Source organism: Amia ocellicauda, chromosome 13 (genome assembly GCF_036373705.1).
Source record: "Amia ocellicauda isolate fAmiCal2 chromosome 13, fAmiCal2.hap1, whole genome shotgun sequence".
In the NCBI taxonomy this organism is placed as follows: Eukaryota; Metazoa; Chordata; class Actinopteri; order Amiiformes; family Amiidae; genus Amia; species Amia ocellicauda.
The window spans coordinates 28,668,741-28,689,549 of record NC_089862.1 but is presented as its reverse complement, the minus strand read 5'-3'; the positions used below and the strand labels follow the sequence as shown (position 1 = coordinate 28,689,549).

General features: G+C 40.7%; 2 protein-coding genes across 2 annotated transcripts; one reads left to right on the top strand and one right to left on the bottom strand.

Moving 5' to 3' along the window:
• Positions 1-467: 467 nt before the first annotated feature.
• Positions 468-9,029, top strand: igfbp7 (insulin-like growth factor binding protein 7). Its single transcript, XM_066720466.1, has 5 exons — positions 468-958; positions 4,145-4,254; positions 5,649-5,765; positions 8,219-8,345; positions 8,647-9,029. The coding sequence occupies exons 1-5, from the start codon at positions 559-561 to the stop codon at positions 8,664-8,666; spliced, it is 774 nt and encodes a 257-aa protein (XP_066576563.1). The 5' UTR covers positions 468-558; the 3' UTR covers positions 8,667-9,029.
• A 1,417-nt stretch (positions 9,030-10,446) lies between these two features.
• On the bottom strand, positions 10,447-20,791 carry polr2b (RNA polymerase II subunit B). Its single transcript, XM_066720457.1, has 25 exons — positions 20,630-20,791; positions 20,148-20,220; positions 19,607-19,757; positions 19,092-19,204; positions 18,543-18,762; positions 18,228-18,386; positions 17,754-17,918; positions 17,430-17,626; positions 16,908-17,027; positions 16,105-16,291; positions 15,722-15,865; positions 15,354-15,493; positions 15,141-15,252; positions 14,840-14,994; positions 14,433-14,631; positions 14,107-14,275; positions 13,850-13,946; positions 13,519-13,613; positions 12,969-13,219; positions 12,588-12,677; positions 12,242-12,349; positions 11,870-11,983; positions 11,304-11,464; positions 10,930-11,125; positions 10,447-10,784 (listed from the first exon to the last, which is right to left on the bottom strand). The coding sequence occupies exons 1-25, from the start codon at positions 20,646-20,648 to the stop codon at positions 10,695-10,697; spliced, it is 3,525 nt and encodes a 1,174-aa protein (XP_066576554.1). The 5' UTR covers positions 20,649-20,791; the 3' UTR covers positions 10,447-10,694.
• Between the last annotated feature and the right edge of the window lie 18 nt (positions 20,792-20,809).

Here is a 20,809-nt window from a genome sequence, read left to right as displayed (position 1 = left end):
ATTATACAACTACAAATCACATCACTGGAGATGTTAGGTATTGATTATGTCAGCCTTTTACTTAAAAATGTAAAATATGAAAATATCCACAGTAAATGTACTTTGAATTTTCACTTTTACGATATATTGGTCAGCGATGAGATTTGGGATGTTTGAGCACTGTAATGTAATTATTTTGTATTGAAAAAGAAAATTATACAAAGGGTATATTGATATTTAGTTTCTGAATATATAATCATAGCTTCTATAGAATAATGAAATATGTATTCATGTAGTTTAAAGCCCTACATAAAATGCTGCATTAACAGGAACTGCAAAACGTTATTATACAAGTGTATTCATCATGTTCATATGTAGCAGTTTCATATATAATATTGATATATATATTTAGGAAGTGGTGTTAGTTGGGACATTTAACCAGTGAAGGCGATCAGCAGTGGTAGGTTTTCTGGGCGGGGTCGCTTCAGTAAAAGTGCGCCCAGTCAGACTGGTCCCTCAGATTGTGCTGTCCATAGTGAAAGCGCACAGCCTGGCACTGGACCCCGCTACCTCTACAGGATGCTCGCTTTCCTTGCTCTGGTCGTGTCCTTGTCCTATGTGGCCGGTGACCGCGGTTGCCCACCCTGCCAACCCAGCCTGTGCGCCCCTCTCCCGGCGGAGGGCTGCCAGCAGGGCACGGTGACGGACCTGTGCGGGTGCTGCTCTGTGTGCGCCGCCGGCCAGGGGGAGCCGTGCGGGGGACGCGGCGGCTCTCCGAAGCGCTGCGGGGCCGGGATGGAGTGCGTGAAGAGCGGCAAGGGGAAGCGGGGGACGTGCGTGTGCAAGAGCGGCTACGAGGTGTGCGGCAGCGACGGGGTGACTTACGGTAATGTGTGTGAGATGAGAGCCGCCAGCAGGAGAGCCGTGGACGGGGAGCAAAGCGAGATCAAGGTGCTCAAAAAAGGCAAATGCGAACGAGGTGAGAGGTCTTATATAAACGCCTTCAATACGTCTGTCTTGTATGCCTATAATTGACCGATAATAGTTATACAAGAACTTAAGGTATTTTGACTCATGTAACTACTTATTGGATCCAGTGCGACTTATAAATTGTTACAGTATATGCCATTTTTTTTACATGTATTTTCCCATCTATAAAGCTGGGTTTCGAATTGAGCACTCTTGCTAAAGTACTTTTCTTTTTTCACTGCTTTTGCTGTAATCGGTTAATTCATGATTACCGTGAGTGGTAATCTCTCTAGAGAAAAATAGCTTGTTGCATCTGAGTTTTATATTTGAGCTCTAACATTATGTGGCACTGATTCAAGTCCCAAGTCGTCTGAATGGGAAAATGGACATGTCCACTGGGACAACATCTCTGGATTGAAAAAGGGCTGTGATTTGTCTTCACGAAAGAGAGATTCTTACTCAAATCCAGCCAAGTTAGGGCTCTTTATATGTGACCTTACCATTTATTTATAGAAAAATGTTACAGTGCATAATCGGGTTCCCATTGAACTATTGGAACCATATGAGACGGTGATAATAATATTAAAGCAGAATAAGCTGATGCATCTTTAGTGTGAGGCGAGTTAGTGGAGACAGATGCAGGTCACTGGGTGTCTGGAGTGGGAGGCTGACATTTATGTAATGGGAACAGTTCATTTTTTGTATTACTGATTGGTCGATTAAATATATGATTTTATTTTGTAATTACTTGAAGTGGGCAGCCAAAACTTTTATATTTTTAAATCTCAGTAATATCAGACAAACTACAATGCAAAATCTGTTCCAGTATATTAATTGATAATTGTGCATAATGGCTCTTGGTATTTTTAATAGTGCAACGCTTTCATGTGCAGTGAAGGGATTCCTAGTTTTTCATTAAATGAAGAACATCCTATACAGTGGCTTCAGTACGTTTTTATAAACCCTGTAATATAAACATGTACTGTTCAAACACTTAAACATATAATCCACATAGTTTTCTAATGACCCATGGTCTTGGTGACGTGTGATGCTCTGGCACAGTCTTATACATAGACTTGGCTGCACTTTAATATAAGCCTTTTGGGAGTTCTGTGGAGAGAGGTTTTTGCTCTTAAGAAAATATTGTATTGTATTTTAATTTGATACAATATGTGTAGAAACCAGTTCTCAAGGACTCTAATGTGTAAAACTAATAGAGAGAAAACAAGACAGATGGAGTGAAAGAAGAAAAATATATTGTTTTTAGTTTATCGAGAAGGATGCATATTTTGCAAGTGAACAATGCCAAGCCTTTCTCTCTTCTCTCCAGAGTTCTCATTGAGTCACAGGTTCAACATGCAATGCATCATGGTCTGATTTCCACTCGGTGTGTCAATCAGTGATTAAAAAACACTTTGGTATTGACAGCAGCTCAATGGCCTATAAAGCCAAGAAGCGGGAAGGATTTCACCATATGGAAAATCTTTGTGAATTTTGTGTGTTTTTAATCATCATGAGGTAATTCACTGAGTGCTTTGATAAGACCTAGCCATAGACTAGTTCCCACAGCTTTTTTCTCTCATACACTTGGTGTCTAGTGTATACCTGAAGGTACACAAAAATAAACTTGAAAGAAGCTGGTGGGAGACGTGTTTAATTCAGTGAAAGGGAAGCCAGGAACAAGCGTGCCTTGTTAGATGGCATGGACACCATTCCATGGCTCTGAACAGACATGCTGTCTGAAATTCCAGCCTCCAGGGATTTTAAACCTGAAAAGAGATGATCATTGATTAAATTGTTCTGAATCGCTTGTAGAGACACGGCCTAGGTTGTTGTTTCAAATCAAAGCCTGCCTCTTTAGCTCACTGAACCCTCACATGATTAATTATAACTACATACCAGCCCTGGATTAGGGAGTGAATAGGTTTGGTTAATGAAAAAATAGTCTATGTCAGCAAAATCACATACCATGGAAATAGCTCCTCCTAATGTGCCCTTAAAATGCATAGACACATTTCAGAGTTTCTCAGTTATAGAGTAGGAGCCACAGGGCTTAAAATAAGGTAATTGGAAGAAAAGGTGATGAAAATAAATAAATAAAAATGTGTTAGATTTAAGTATTACAAATTTGAGTTGGATTTTTGAGAATTCCAGTAAAGTCTGGTTTCTTTTGTCCTTTGTGAATTTGATCTCCTTAAGGTTTCAAAACAAAAGCCATCAGCTTCTCACTTTGCTGCAGTGCAAAACCACTTGGGCATTGGTGTGAATGGAATTGGTTTTGATTCCCCATGAGAAACAAACAAATGCTGTTGTCTTATAACTTTTAACTTATTTGTTCACAAATCATCAGAAGTGTGGATCTAATTGAGGTGCTAAACTGCCCTCAAGGAGGTTGTGCAAAACTTCACATCGTATCCAAAATGCCAAAGAGCTCATACAGATAAGCTGTGAAAAATTACAGAAACCATTTCAACTGTGAAATTCAGAATATAATTGCAAAATTAATTATCTACTGCAGAGAGGCATTATTTATATTATAGACACGTCTCTTTATAGGTAACAATAATTAAGTTTTGAAACTGTAATAAACAGTACTCACTAAATTTGATCTTTAATTTCAATGACCTGTTTTCCCTGCCTGGAACACTGAGAAATATAGCAATCTGGCAAACATATTTACATTCATATACTCCCTACTATAATTTGCAGAGACAGAAATACCTTTAGGTAGTGGATGCTTTTTTAGAACATGAATGTCAGGTTCTTGCTGTTCTGTTCAAAGTATTAGACCAGCTAAGATACAGGTGCTCAACAAAATGTGCTAATAATTGAGGTTAGACAATTCCTGAAAATTAGGTTGACTAAGTTGAAGGTTATATGATGTGTTTTTTCCTTACTAGTAGATGTAATGTTATACATAACCTCTGGTCCCCTGTTGATTCTGCGTACATTGTTATGTGATGTAACTGGAAAATACCAAGTGAATAAATGTAGTCCTTTATCATGGTAAAATCCAGGATTTGTATATGGCAGCACCTACCAGAATTGCACACGGCACTCAAAAGCTCTACGAAACTAAATCAATTACACCTTTGTTGTTGACCTCCAAAATGCAAAAGCAAATCTCTTCTAAGTTGCTGGTGTCTGTGGAAAACAGTTCAATATCAAACTCTCTTCACATTTCTTTCCCTTTCAGCACCTGTTATCGTGACTCCCCCTAAAGAGATCTGGAACGTGACGGGAGCTCAGGTCTTCCTCAGCTGTGAAGCGATAGGAGTCCCGACCCCTGTCCTCGTCTGGAAAAAGGTCAGTGAGCGATTATAAAATAGCCATAGTGGGGTTGTTCTGTTGCTGTTTTGTTTTTACAGGTAGATGTTTAAGTATTTACAACAGAATATATTCACAATATGCAGCACGTGGACACAGTATTAAAAGACGCAGTGCTAGGTTTTGTTGCAGAAGTGTGGAATATGTTTTGTCTGCTTTGCTTAGATATAATTCGATATAATGCTCTTTTTGAACCTGCCATGGAATACTATATATAGTGCTGGTGTGTTCACTTCAAAAACAACATTATTACAATGGAGCAGCTAGAGAGGGGAGAATCTAGGCTAATGCCATGGATAAGCACAGGCCGTGAGGGTAGATTGCAATAGTTACATCAGCCTAGAACAAAGCAGCGTAAGAGAGGATTGGATTAAAGGTAAAAAAAAATGGTAACTGTTGTGCATATAATCAATCTAAGGCACTTGTTTAAACTTAATACTAAGTATAGCATCTTGGTGTAACAGATCATTTGCTTTCAGAATTTAAGGCTCCTAATTTCTGTAACCTTAAAATAGTTGGCTGTTATCCAGTCTCCATTTTTCTCTCGTTAAAGAAAATAAAACATCGTGACACTTCCTGAAGAAATGCAGGTTAACATAATTGACAGTTGCGTCTATCTGAGGAGGTGTTGAGGTGACAGTGGCTGCAGGCTGTCAGATTGACAGAAAGGGATAAATACATCAAAAACAGGGCTATGATTTTCTTACTTTCTTTAAAAAAAAAAAAGAAAAATCGAAATAACACCCAGAGGCATTCTGAGTACCAATCAGAATACATATACATACCAGATAAACTGTGTTTGCACCTGGAGCCATGACGTCTTCAGTATGCGGCCTCGTTTATCCTGTCAATAGCAGACAGCTCCCAGCCTGTCCACACTGCTAGTCTGAAGACCTTACACACAGACAGACCCACAGCTCAGCAGCTGGACGATATACTAAGAAAGCAGCACATGACCAATCTTATGTTAAGAAACCATAGTATATTAACCTACATTCACTATGTAAATGAATGTCCAGGAATGCAACTCACTTGCCCTGCTCTGATTCCCAAACAAAGCGTCTTTCAGAAGCTTAAGGTCATCTATTTTAGATGTTAACAAGAATGTGCCGAGAAGTCATGGGAAAACACACAGCAGTAACATGGCCACAGCGTTCTTGTTTTGTTTCGCCTGTATCTGTAGCATATCGTATTTGTGTATTTGAAACTCATATTTGTAACACGTTCTTTAAAAAATAATAATAAACTGGTGGTCATGGTGGGTACAATGAAGGTGTAGTGAGGAGCCAGTATGTGCCTTACACGTTTGAAGTATTATTATGGAATAGTTTAGATTTACTGGCTGATCCATCGATCGATTTTGTCAAGAACAGATTTTAACTACGAGCAAAGGTGTGGAGAACTTAGAGCTACTGCCCGGGGACCGTGACAACCTGGCCATCCAGACTCGCGGCGGGCCGGAGAAGCACGAGGTGACGGGCTGGGTGCTGGTGAGTACTGCCCCCGCACTGACATACATACTGCGGACAAGGCATGTCCAGCCACTTCCGCTGCAGCCACTTCGGCGGGCGGGGTCCATGAGGAACTGCAAAGAAACCCAACTTTACACATTCACAAGATAATTAGCATGGATGTAACATGGAAAGCCATGCCCAAATCACAACTTCTCACACAGTCCCAGAGTCTCTGAAAGTATTGTATTGGTAGAGGTTAGAGAGGAAGGAACTCAACACCAACAATTCAAGACAGAAGGAGAAACTATGGTTGGCAGAATAGTTAATTTAACTTTTTTTTTTTTTTTTTTTAATTAACTATTATTGCCAGACGGGAAGATAATGATTCACACTATTAAACCGAATACAGCAAATAAGCATTGATATGACAAAATACTACCTTGGCACCCAAATAGATAACTTGGTGTTTAGGTCACAAAACTGAAGAATATTCAAATAATATTTGCCAGCAAATCCATACTGATAATACAGATTTTGCATTCTACTAAAATAGATTTAGTAGAGTCCACACTATGGTGCCGGAACAATTCAGGAACCCAAGTGTAAAGGCACCTTTTGTCTTTTGTGGGCCAGTCCCGTCATCTGGACAACAACATTCCCATGCCACTGACGCTCCATTTACTTAATCTAAAACTATGCAATTTACCCTGGTTTTGCTAGTGCTACTGTAAACACAGTTGAGGTGAGCTCTTAAAGTTTACATTCCACCAGAACCATGATTTGCATAGAACTGTTATATTCACATACCAAAAGCTCTCTGATAAGATTTCTCTGTATCAGTCAGTGTTTTCCCCCATATAATTTGTATGTGAAATTGTAACAGAAAAATAAATCCAGACGTGAACTCATTTAACTGGTCTGTGGCAATATTAATTTCCGCTGGTTTTGTTTTGTGGCCTTCACAGGGAGACTAAACATCTGCTCACTAGGTGTGTGTCTTCAAGGACCAGTCTGAGACTGAGACCACAATGTCTCCAGTAATTAATGATTGTTTGCATGCTAGTGGTTAAAAGCCTGAACTGTTTGTGCGTGTTTGACTGTGTGACCTTGAACAAACAAAGCAACTCTGAGCTCTGAGCAAGCCTTATATGGATGCAGACTAGTCTACATTTACTAAAAACATTAACCTCTGTAATATATGCAAAGGTTTGTAACATTTTGGATCGTAGTGTAAAGGATTTAACTTCCTTTGATTTCATAAATAGCAGCCAGTCTGACTAGATATGAAAGTCTAGTGTATTATTGTTTTAAACCATCTAGTCCAGACATTAGTCAAAAAAATAGGAAACATCGCCTTCATTTCCAGATTTTAAAGCTCAGTTAACAGACTGCTGTGATTGGTGAAAGTGGGCCAGCAGGAGAGATGAAAAGAAAATGAAGGCCAAATATACAGTTAGCTGCAGCAGAATGTGCTCTGACCCTGTCTTGGGTCGGTGTAGGAATGGACACACGGCAGCCAGATCCCAGAGAGTCCGGCAAACGCAGCTGCTGCCAAGTTCACAGTCTTCGAGAGCTCTTTCTGTTATTGCTGTGCCTTAAATCATTGCTTTTTATTTTGTTATCCGTGACTTTTAAAAAGTGCTATTAAAAATTGAAGGACCCAGACTAGACCCAGAATCCCGAGTTGATATTGTCAATGTTTTACATAGGTTCAGTTAAAATATAGCAAATGCTTTACCTTTCTTTTTCTGAAAATGTGGCTGCTATTTGTTTGTTAGTCTCTCACTTTCAAACTACAATAAAAAATATAGTGTAGGTCAGCAGATATTGTATTTAATATTATGTTGTATTTGTATTTATATTTTACTTATGTTGTAAGTCACCCTGGATAAGGTTGTCTGCCAAGAAATAATAATAATAATAATAATAATAATAATAATAATAATAATAATAATAATAATATTAATAATAATAATGTATTGCTTCAGAGGGCTCCAATGCTAATATTTCTGCTTTTTTGTGGGAATCAAGTCAAATGTATCTGACTGAAAACAATATAATGAATTATTCATATTTTAACAATGCATGTACAGACAGCTTCTATGATATCTGTCTTTATAAGGATTTAGAATAATAATACAAAAAAATGCTTAGCTAGAGGTTTTCATTTTTAACACATCATTAAATCTAATGTTTTGGCACAAAGACACAAAACATGCCAAGGCTGGATTGGTTATTAATTCATAGTGGTCTAAACCAAAAACATACGCCTTAGAAACAAAATCAAACAAGACTGAAGGAAAAAAAAAAACTAATGTCAGAGATGAAGGCCTTACACTGATGGTAAACTGCTCACTATATTAAATTAATTGAATGGCAAGTTTCCCCACAATCAAAAAATTGGGCTGTAACAGCAAGCTTGCAAAACAATATATCGTTTTGCCTTTAATCACATTTATATACTAAAAGGATGTACACCTCCATTTCAGATTTCCCCTCTCTCCAAGCTGGATGCTGGGGATTACGAGTGCCACGCCACAAACTCCAAAGGACAGGTATCTGCTGTGGGCAGCATCCACGTGGTGGACTCCACTGAGGATATTCCCTCAAAGAAAGGTAATGCGCACCCAGGAGACAGGACACAGGCCTCCGTCTCTCTGATCCCGCTGCGCTCTCAGTCCTGTTCACACATGCTGCAGGAGTGCCCAGGCGTTTCATTTGGCACAATATCCATTACCTTCCATGTGAAGGATGTTGCCCGAATTCTGGTCCATCTCATGTGGGCAATGTTTGGTTCATATGCTTCCGTGATCAGATAGCGGTCTAGAAAAGAAAGCTCAGTAACACCAGGTGGGCTGTATCGCTGTATAATGACAGCAAAGGCATTCAATTCATTGTCATCTCTCTGTTCCCTCAGCTCAGGAAGATGAACTGTGAGTCTGTGAGGGGGAGCGTGGGATCAGCAGCAGCACCCCCCCAGGAGAGAGACACTCCTGTCAGCACTGACGCCTGCCCCGAGATCCGCTCCTAAAAACACTAACCCAACTCTCCCTTTAACATATCCACATTGGAGCCATATGTCTTCCACTATACAATATTTAACCTATATTCCATTTTATTTTGTATTGTATTATTATGATAGATAACACCTTAAGATGTGCCTCTGTAACGGCTTTCTCTTTGGGAATCAGGTCCCACAATGTAGTGTCTGACTAGTCAAAACAACACTAGGTGCTCTAGCTGTACAGACAAATTGTATTACAGAACCTTAGAACATGATAAATAAATATAAATATCCTAGTTATGTATATCTTCTTATTTCTGCTGGTTGAATGTTGTGTGTGTTATATTCTTTGTGGATATTTCCAACCACCTTGTTTGCCACGAATAACAAATCGGAATAATGAAATAATAATTCAGGCCTGAATGACGGGACAAAAATAAACATGACCACTGGAATGACAGACAAATTATATAATAATGTGAACATGTTAAGTGGATTTTTTCAGTATTAAGAGGAAACAGGGAAGCTGCCAAGTGTTATACAAGCTCAGGACTTGAAAAGGTTACGATGTCATGTAATCATAAAAACACATCACAGAGAATATTGTTCAGTCTTTCAATTTATAGGTATGTCTGTACACTGGCTTATATTTCCAACAGGTTAGTGTTTTGACCATAGATCATTTCAATGTCATTGTTCAATATAGCACTCATTGAAAACTCATTTTTTATTAAATCTAAGGACTTAAATCACAAAGGACTTATCACTCCTCAATGCTACAGATACAGCACATCTATGTTAAAAAAAAAATATATATATATATATATATATATATAAAGAATAATGATGTGTGTGTGGAAAGTTAATTAAATCTGAGCCAGGCACTCATGGTCTGTGATGAAGTAGGCATCCTACCATTTCACTGGAAGTGAACTAAAATAAACATCCTCCATCAATATGTTTTGAACTATTTTTACATGTTTGGAGTGTCATGTAGGATATTTACAAAATACTGTTACATGAGAGGAAAAAAATCTACAAGCAAAGTAGGCGATTAATGTCATAATATAAACAGAGCTATGCAATATGCGGAGTCACACCAAAAAAAATAAAAAATTCTCAGATTGTATAGGTCCTAGAAGGGCTACTGTATACATTGTTATATATATATATATATAAACAAGCTACCAGATTATTCTCCATTTCCCACTTGATGTTTTATGGTCATTATTTCTGCATAATCACAAGAGCTCTGTATATATAGAGGAGATGATCCAGTTTGGCTCATATTGACAAAATGCAGCTGGCTGAAGTCATTAAAGAGGCCCTTAATGCTTTTGAGGATTTCAGAAGCTTTTCAGCCATTACCTAGACCTGCTATGTCCATTTCCTCTTGTGGTGTATAAGAGATTCTGTAAACCCCCAGAGAAGATAGATGCTGTGTATGCATCATGATACAGTTGGCTTATAAAAGAATTGCTTTTATATATAACAATAAAATGCTATTTCATAACTGTTCCTAGAAATCAAACGTACATGAATGCAGTTTCACCTTAAAGAGATGCGAGTATTAAACTCATTGCCCACCGCTGCACACAACATACAATATACTTACTGCTTCATTTTTTCCTTCCCACTCAAATACACTAAAACAGGCCAAGCTTCACATCTTTCTCCATCAAATCCATCACAAAATATGTATGATACCAAAGATTAAAAATCAAAATTTATTCTTATTACAAAATAACCAACAAAAGAGCATAGTGCTTATGCTCCAACACAGCGATATCACAACAAAAGTATACTTTTTACCAAAAGTAAAGCTCCTCCAGTAGTGCAATCCATAGTTGCTACTGGATTTTACTTTTAATATTCGTCTTGACACGTGCCTTTTAAGTTCCACAAAGAGGCTGGAAATCTCTTTAAATATCCATATTACAAAAGTCACATTCAAAAGGGGTTTAGCTCGTCATCATTCGGGGCGCAATGCTCATCGACATGAGCTCCTGGAACAGAAGCTTGCAGGCATACGGCATTCGAACCAGGGAAATCTGCAAGAGAAAGGAGCTATAAATGGCATGGCAGCAGTAGCACTGATTATAACATCAAGGTCTGCATTTTCTACTAACAATGTGTAAGTAATACAAATTTAAAGTACGAACATTTACTTTATGGTGAGCAGATGAAGTTACGCACCTGTGTTTTATTGCGACACCCTCTGCACTCGTAGGTGTGCGTCCTCGTGTTAGCGATGGCCATCAGTCCACATAGGTTGCACACGTGGACCTGGTACGGGTCAGAGGCCTCGAACAGCCTTTCCCTCAGGAACTGGGCGGCTCCGTGAGCGATCTGACAATCGCGCTCCATCTCCCCGAAGCGCAAGCCTCCGTCCCTGCAGACGCGACAGTCAGACTTCAATGGGGTGCATGCATGCAATACAAATACTGAAGGAGGGACTTATATTTAAATGAACAGTCTGGAGACACCGACTGTGGCAACGGAGATGCTCACTAAAGAGAACAAGTTTTCTTCCACTCAAAGTAGTAGTAAAATGAATGTTGTGTCCTCACCGAGATCTACCCTCCATGGGCTGTCTGTTGAGGATCTGGACTGGCCCACGGGCCCGGGAGTGGATCTTATCATCCACCATGTGCTTCAAACGTTGGTAATATGTGGGGCCAATGAAGATCTGAGAGGTGAGCTTACGACCAGTAAACCCATTGTACAATACCTGCAAAATATTGATGAAAGTAAATCAAAACCATTTTCACAACCCCCCCCACAACTTTAGAAAGAGGTTAATGGCACTGAACATATAACCAGGGAGTTGTAACAAAAGTGCTTCAGCAGAATAAAGAAACAAAACCTGAAGGTACAAACAGATCCAGAAATAAAACTATACGAGAATTGGCAGTACTAGTCCAGAGTTGAATAATTAAACTAACTTAGTCTGTAAAACTACTAAAATTGATTTATATGCATTTATTTTACTTTTAAAATGGTTAATGTTCAATGGCAAGACAAAGACCTTCAACCTTCAAAAGGAACAATCCAACAAAGTGGGACCTATTTGTCAAACTAATTTCAGAGACAGGAAATGTACAGAGAAGTGGACAAGAGCAAATAAGAACTGTACCTCATTCCCCCTGAGATGATAACCATATTCAGAGAGCAGATTAGACACTTTCTGCACATTCACAGCATCGTTGAAAGGTGTAGCATCACCTATCTCCCCTTTGTTTGCAGAAACCTGTTCAGAATAAAAAGCTTTCAACTTTTCTGCTCAATAATAATAATGATTGGCCAAGACGTCACCTGGTTTGGGGCATTTGGGATACTGTTAGGTGACATTATTGGTTTTCTAAAACTATTGGATCAGTCACTGTTGATCCCCTTGCCAAATAAACAAATTAGACTGAATATTTAACAGTGTACATTTTCCATGGCAAGCAAGATACAAATTACCATTCAAGGGAGAAAGGTTGTTAAAATATATCAACCCCAGTACCTTGCCCTGAAGACACTCGATCAAATGGCCGACTGTCATTCGAGAGGGGATGGCGTGAGGGTTGATGATGATGTCGGGGGTGATTCCTTCACATGTAAACGGCATGTCCTGGGTAATTAACATTCACAATAATTAACAGTCACGCAACAAACTCAAAAGACATACTGTAAATATATACACCTGTAATAGGAGCTTTGAATGAATAACTGAATTTCAGAACTTTCATAACTCTAAATGCTCCAGGGCCCAAAAGACAACTTCTGTCTTTACTGTTAAATAAGTCCGCTAGGTTCATTTCTGGAAATGCGACCTGGATCAATGACGGCTAGTAGGGATGGGCTCGTACCTCCTGTCTGTACTGGATACCACAGGTACCCTTCTGCCCGTGTCGACTGGCAAACTTGTCTCCGATCTGAGGGATTCTAACCGAGCGCACCTGTGAGGGACAGAAGGACCCACATGAGCATTATTCGACAAAACAGAAAAAGCTTTAGGCATTCTCCTCAACTTGATGGTCACAAAACACACTGTTGTAAACCAAACCAGTTTACATAAGGTTCCACTTGACCTCACGTCTAGGAAAACAAATCAAACGCATAGAATCATCTCCCAGGGGAGTTAGAAGAAACATTCGGTACCTCAAAAGAAATCCAGAAACACTTACTCCTGGCATTTCAGTGGAATGGCCACTGTGTTTTTAAATTTCCTAAGAGGCTGTTAAACTCACCCTGATCTTGCAGAACTTGTACCCCTCCTGGTTGAGGGTGACCATGACCTGGTCCACGATGCCGGTCTCGCTGGTGCGAAGGAAGGTGCTGCAGTCCCGCTTCGTGTAGCGGCGGTTGGTGCTGTCCATCTCGTCGTCATTCTCGGGCAGGGTGACCGTCTTACCGATGATCACATCCTCACCGGACACGCGCACGCCCGGCGCAATCAGACCGTCGTCGTCCAGCTTGTCATAGATGGCATGCCTCATACCTGCATGTGCACTTAGGCTGTTAGTACGTTTTTTCCTGCTTCTTCTAAAGTTGTATCTGGTCTTTTCACATTCAGCATCTCCCCCTCCACCCCTTCTCAGAAACAAAACAATGCCTGTTGCACTATGGGAAATATCACTGTCTGAAACCCAGGTCAATGAAAACTATTCCATTTCAGTCCACACCTGTGAAGTCCACAACAAATGTGTAATCAATGACACTATAATTTAATGATTTCAGGCCCTGAATAATGCTGCTTTACAAAGGTGTATAAAAAAGGCATTGAAGACTATCACTCACCTTGACAAGTCTCCCGTGTTGGCTTCTCAAAAATCTCCTCTTGATCGAAGCCTTTCTTTGACTCCTGTTCTTTGTATGAGCGGTAGAACACAGACCTGGCAGCAGAACAGACAACGGGCTTTCAAGGTTAAGATCGCTTCAGCTTTCTGCTGGCAGATTTAGATGCTACTAGAAATGTACAACACCATTATTAACCAAAGTAAGTTTTCCAAAGACTGTACATAACCTTAATCTGCTTTCAGAGCCTAGCACCTCCAGCAGTGACAGATTTCGGTTTTATTACTCCCATCAGACCCTCGATTGTGATCTTAAAGCGACCGAGCAAGCGCACCTGAAAAAGCCCCGGTCCACAGCCGAGCGGTTCATGATGACAGAGTCCTCCTGGTTGTACCCGGTGTACGACGCAATCGCAACAATAGAGTTGATACCTGCAAGAGCAGCAAAAAGGGGATTGGACACCAAAGCTAAAGCATTCAAAGCTGCCTTGTTTGTGTGAAGTTTAAAGAGGTCTGAATGACTCGATGTAGCAGGCATTTCAGTTGGTCTTTGTCCACTAACCCCCCCGTCCACCAGGCTGTGAGATCTCACCTGCTGGGAGCTCTCTGAAACGCAGGTACTCCATAGAGCGTGTTGTCACCAAGGGCTTCTGTGGGTAGTACAACACATGGGCCAGGGTGTCCATCCGCACATGGAAGTTTGTAATGTAGACACCCATGGCTTGTTTACCCATAGCAGATTGGTATGTGTTCCTTGGTGACTAAAGAAGAAACCACAAAACAAAATAATTAAAAGATTATGATCCAGGACCAGGTGTGGAAAGCATGTTAAAGTTCAGGATCTCAAAAAGCTCAGTCTTGACCTGGTGCTTATTAGCAACTTTAGGGCACAGCTGCGGATGCCTGGACAAGACCTACCTGGTTGTGATCGGGGAAGGGGATGATGGAGGCGCACACTCCTAAGATCATGGAAGGGTGGATCTCACAGTGAGTGTAGGTGGAACAATAGGCCACCCCCTTTTCCTGTAGGTCATCTGGGGTCATGGCCAACATCACCGTCTCCTCCTCCAGAGTGTCAATGTACTCCACCACCCCACTGGCTACCAAGTCCTGCCAACTACACAGAGGAGCACAGACGACACCATGTGTCACGGGAGCTATACGGGCTGGGCTTTAGTAAACGAAGATTCACAGGCTCTCCTTAGGTTCGAAAGCTTTAGTTATGTTTTGGCTGAACTAGAGAAAGCCTATGACAGAGCATATAAAGAAATTCAACAACAAAAAATTACATGTATGGAAGTAAACAATGTTGACATGCTTCATACCTGTAGTTATTGTACTCTCGTTCCTTCAGCTGGTCGATGTGCCTCCTCTTCAGCAGCAGCTTCTGCTTCTCCACGATCAACAGAGGCCGACAGATCCGGCCTGCATCTGTGTAAATCCTGATCTCCCTCTCGCGGATGTCCCTGATCATAGACACCTGCAACCCACACAGGACAGTAGTCAGACCACAGACCCTACACTGTAATACCAGCGATCAGTTCCCAGCATCTGCCCAGAGAAATAAACACAAAAGCAGTCATACGTACACTGTCGCTGTGTGCATTACGTGTGAGCCAATATTACCTCAGACACAATGATATCCATCTGTCGCCGCAGCTTCCTCAGGGTGTTCATCAGCTGTTCAGGGTCTTTGTGGATTCCAACCCAGCAGCCATTGACAAAAATCTTGGTTGCACTGCAAAGACGGGCGTTTATTAAAGTACATATAAATACAAAAATGACATGATTCAGAACACTTAAGAACAGAGGTTTGTCCAAGATTAAATGAACACTTACTCAGCAATAGCAGCAGGGGAAATCTCTTCCAGGTTCTCCATACTCCACTCCTCCAAGAACTCCAGGATAGGCGAGGGCTGGGACCCCACAGAGATGTAGGCCATGAGAGCCAAGTTCTTCACCAGCCCCACAGCATGGCCCTGAAACAACACCACACTTCAGCACAAGGCTGCCACCACTCCACATACACACACGCACAGCAATGGGAAATACTGCTTTGACAACCTCAAAAGTAAAGACATCGCCTCCTTGACATGGAGTTAGGTTTATGGGCTTAACTGTCAAAATTCAGAGGAAATACAAAAGTATTCTAAATACAGGATTCTAAGAGTACAGCTCTTTTCACACAGCTAGTTTTGCTGTCTTACCTCTGGGGTTTCGGCCGGGCACACCATGCCCCACAGTGTGTTGTGAAGCTGTCTGGGCTTGGCCAGCTTCCCATCTCGGCCAATAGGAGAGTTCACGCGTCTCAGATGGGACAGAGTTGAAGCGAAGGTGAGACGATTTAACACCTAGAAAACAGGCCTGTGTTAGCAGCCACTCTGTAATGCCACAGATGTTTCCATACATTTTTCATCACATAAGAGTTTCAACTATACAGGAAGACAGCCTAGCGACAGACAGAATTGAGGAATTTAAAGTTGTTTTATGTATATTAAGAGACAGGTACTGGACTTCAAATCATTATTATTTATTTCTTAGCAGACACCCTTGTCCAGGGTGACTTACAGAACTTCTCACAGAGGCCTACCTGAGACACCCCAGCTCTTGCTTGATGGGCCTTCTTGACATCACCCCAGTTTCCAGTGGCCAAAGAGTACTTCAGTCCATCAGAGATTATACGCGTTTTGATAGCCAATTCCAAATTGAAATCCTTTCCTCTGTCAATGAACTTCTGAGCATAGATTCGAATCTCTTTCAGCAGGTTTTTAAACATTCTGGGAAAAGAAAAAGGATTAAGCCGTAAAACTAATGTCCATTCTACAATTACCCATCATATCAGATCCTTTGCATCAGAAGATTTTCACCTGGTTCAGAGCAGCTAGTCTATTTACACATAAGACGTAAATTATTTCAACCACGGCCTTTATGTACTTTTATGGATAAATAAGGCTATAAAATGTGTGCTTTTTCCAAAATAATATGATGTCTATTAATACTATGAGGTTATACTATGACCCACCCCACCAAAATAAGTACCACTTGGTTTAATCTATACAGGCTTTATCAGATGTTGCAATGAAAATTTAAATTACAAATAAAAATGAGAAAAGCCAGTAACAGATTTTTATATGGGGAGAGCTCGATAAGGAAACAATTATAAATTTCAAGGTCAGAACAGATGGCCTAATGACTTATGAAAACGAGGCAGCTTGAACTGTGGAATGTGTGAGAACAGAGATTGTTGCAGGCAAAACAGAGGCTGGTTAAAGAAACAGATGTGCTCTAAAACCCAATAAGGTTTGTTAATGAACAAGCAAGACTCAAACAGTTGTAGGGTCACTGGTCATTGTGTACTCCCTAAAAAAAAAGATAAGCCATTCCCAAACTTACCCACGAAACAGGAAAGCGAGAAGCGGCCCAGCCAAGTCCAATCTTTTATTGCCATAATGATCTCTGTCATCCAGCTCTCGTCTGCCTAAAGCAGCAAGCAGGAGTCTATGCACCATGTACCTGCAGGACAGAAGGAACATGTAGCAGCATGTTCACAGATACATTTCTGAATTTTTTAAAGGCGACATTTTGTACTATTCGATCACAATGTTTTTCACGTTTTATATACACATACAGACTCCCCCCAGCCCCATCCCAACAGTAGTAGCTTATAATATTTATTAACAATGATGCAAAGCTGCATATTTTCAATGGAATGTTTCAAGACAAAAATCAGATCCACCAAATATTTCTACTTTGTAATTGCATGTGCTCATTAAATGCATCTCATTTAGAATTCTTGCAGACTAAAACCTTGATATTTTAATGCATATATATCATTTTAAACATCTTATGAAACACAATCATCTAGGATATTTAATTACATAATCTCTGCAACAACAAAAAAAAAAAAAAACCTACCCTAAGAAGTAGGCTTTCTTCGTCTCACAGAAGTCACTGACTCCCACGTGTGGCAGCACTTCTTTCTGCAGCACCTCCTTGGCATATTTAATTCTCTTCTCCTTGGTGACACCAGGCTTGGCTCCTCTGGACCCAATGAAGTTCAGGGCAACATTCTGCTCCTGAATCACAAAGGCCTCATCCAAGGAAGGCTTGACCTAGAGCACACATTTTAGAAGGAAACTAGTTCAGTGCTTTGAGTTGCTTCACCACTGCTTTCAGTAAAAACTAATATTAAAAGAAACGGAACAGAAAATATAATTCCCAAAAAATAAAATCAGTCACCATTTCCATCATTTCAGGATCATCAAAGTCATAGATGATGTGCTCCAGGATGTCTCTGTCCGACACAAAGCCCAAGGCACGGAACACGATGATGATGGGGACTTCCTGTCTGATGTAAGGCAGCGTGGAGACAATTCTCTGGCCAATGGCACTTTTCTTTACCCCCTGATTAATAAGAGTGAAGAATACACAATGAAGGGAGATCTGAGGGAAAAATAATCTATCCATGTGCAGAATGCCTTCTTTCCTTGGAATCACCATTAGAATAAGCAATTGTGGTGCACGACACACACTACAGAAAGAACTGTGCTGTATACAATTTCATATTCGATAGACTCTGCAGAACTTTTCTAAACCAAGTGCATTAAGTGGAATGTAGCGAGATTTGCAGAGTCTGCATGCATGTTTGAGAGCCTAACTGTGGCCAAAGCCTGATCCAGTAACCAGCGGCTGCACCAAGCCCCCCCGTCTCACCTGGCCACCTCTTGCCATCATGCTGACCCATATGGAGCTGGTGGGACGAGAGGAGTTCTCCAGACACGACCGGCACTCCGCTGTGTAGGCGTATTTGGAATCTTTCTTTGCAAACACATATACTGTGTTGGTGGCCATTTTTTCCTGAGCGATCAGAACCTGGAGACAAATCAAGCATGCGTCAATAACATGAATCTAGAAGTAAAATATTCAGGCTGGTATTTAATTTGATAGTCGGAGCATTCTAGACAGATCACAGTTGGAGGAATATGCTCAGCAGGATGACAGTTTTCAACACTCGGCACTCCTTTTTACCTTCTCTGATCCATTGATAATGAAGTAGCCACCAGGATCCAGGGGACACTCGTTCAGCTCACAGAGATCACGGTCGGTCAGGCCACTCAGCAGGCAGTAGGTGGAGCGGAGCATGATGGGAATCTTGCCGATGAAGGTTTTCTGATGCTGTGTCTGCAGCTGCTCCTCACCTTCCTTGATGATGGTTTTAGTGATGTCCACATAGAGAGGAGCAGAATACCTGTGGTGGTGGTGGTGGTGGGGTGGGGTGGGGTGGGGTGGGGTGGGGTGGTGGTGGTGGTGGGGTGGGGTTGGGTGGGGTTGGGGGGTAAATCTCAATTAAATATAAATTCCAGCTTAGGTCCTTGTGAATGTCATCTTAACAGCATCAAAAGAGAAATGCATGGAAATTTACATTTAATACAGAAACTGGTTTGGGAGCTTCTTTTCCTAAGGGAACAAAACTCAGCTAAACTGCATCGCTGGTCTGATTCACATTTCATATCCAAAAACTTGCTTTTGAAGAAACGGTTATTCCACAGATCCATTAAGCTACAGCGTTCTACTTACGTGAGATTTCGGAGTCTGGCTTCATTTGGCATCATGGGAGAGGGCGCTCCATCTCTCTCCCAATGCGTGGGTTTTGAAAGATAAATCTGTTCGAACTTCAGCAGGTAACGTGGCTAAAGATCAGGAAAAATTAGAAGCAGGGAGTGTTATTTGTGCTCGAAACAAGCATAGTATATATACCTCAACAGAGGAACAGAAACTGTAGAATCTACTAGAATACGGTTAAGTTCCCTCCAAACCTGAGATCTACGACTATCCTTCATGAATTTAAGGAGTATGGATTACATTCCACAGTACAGCCCAACATTTTAACCATGCACATAAAAGATGCCAACCTGCTTGGCGCAAGCATTCAGGAAGATTCAGCACTTCATAACTATATTTTCCAGTTTTTAAAATGAACGACAAATTGGACAGATTTAACACTAGAGCCCTAAAGTCAAAATGTGGCGTGTATATAAAAAGCATTTCGGGTCAGATTCTCCAAAATCTTAAAAAGCTCGGAAGAGACTCACAGGCTCCTCGACTTCCCCAGATGTGTGCTGGGCTTCTGCTTGCAGGTCAATGGGAGGGGCGTCCTCCACAATCCTCTGCACTGACATCTGGATGAACTCATCGAAAGAATCCAGCTGCTGTCGCACAAGGCCCTTCTCGTCAAAGTAAGAGCTGAGCAGACAAACAGACAATCACTTAAATGGTTCCATGTAGAAATCCTAGCCTGGTTTCTCTTCAATAGCCTAAAATCAGAAATCAGCGCTAATGGAATAATGTTGCATTGTTACTTCTCAATACAAGTCAAGCTGAGTATGTAACACTTATTTCACATGTAAGAGCTATCCACTGTGAAAGGAGATATGCAAGAACTGATTAATTCAGTAGGCACACTTTAATATAATGAAACATTTTGAGGAAATTAACCATTAAACCCTCAAATATGACAGCGATACATGACTGTCTTAAACCTTCTGCAGGATAATACAACAAATAAACCCAAATTCTGGTGGAAAAGGAGGGTTAATACATCATTTAAGTTACGTTTTTGAAAAGAAAACTTACCTAATGACAATCCAGCAGGCTTCTTGCCACAAATCTGGGGTGATCTCATCGTCGTCTTCATCATACTGAATATCTAAACCGTAAGAAAGATTAGTGTCAATTAAAGAGTGCAGTTCACCTCCGAGAAGCTGTTCTCATGAGATACCAGGACTGAGTGGTAAATACTGTGATCTACTCAGCTCTGTAAACATGCACAGTATTCAATTCAGCGACCTTTTGCAATTACTTGTCGAAAAAGCCATCGAAAAGCAACTTTAAAAAGCACAAATCAAAATGCACTGAAGGATCATTAGCATCCACGCATTTTGTTTATTTTAATTATGATGTGACGTGATGGGGATGCATATTAAACCCTGTTTTTCACAACACTGTAGATGGACAGTAACCACACGTAAAGGATACGCTGGCGCCATGTTAAATGACTACGACACAACTTCGGTACAAACATTGCAAAAATAATGGACAGAAAACAAGATAAATACCTTCATCTTGATCATACATGTTCACTGGAAAGTCTTCCCTTTAAGAAATGTAGTCAAAAGATTTATAGAGTGCTATAATGCAGCACACACACATATATACGTAAAATGCGGCCGATAATTTTGTGTTTCAAAACCGGCCTATGTAACCAGTGTGCGGCGATGTCTATGGTACTTAACGTC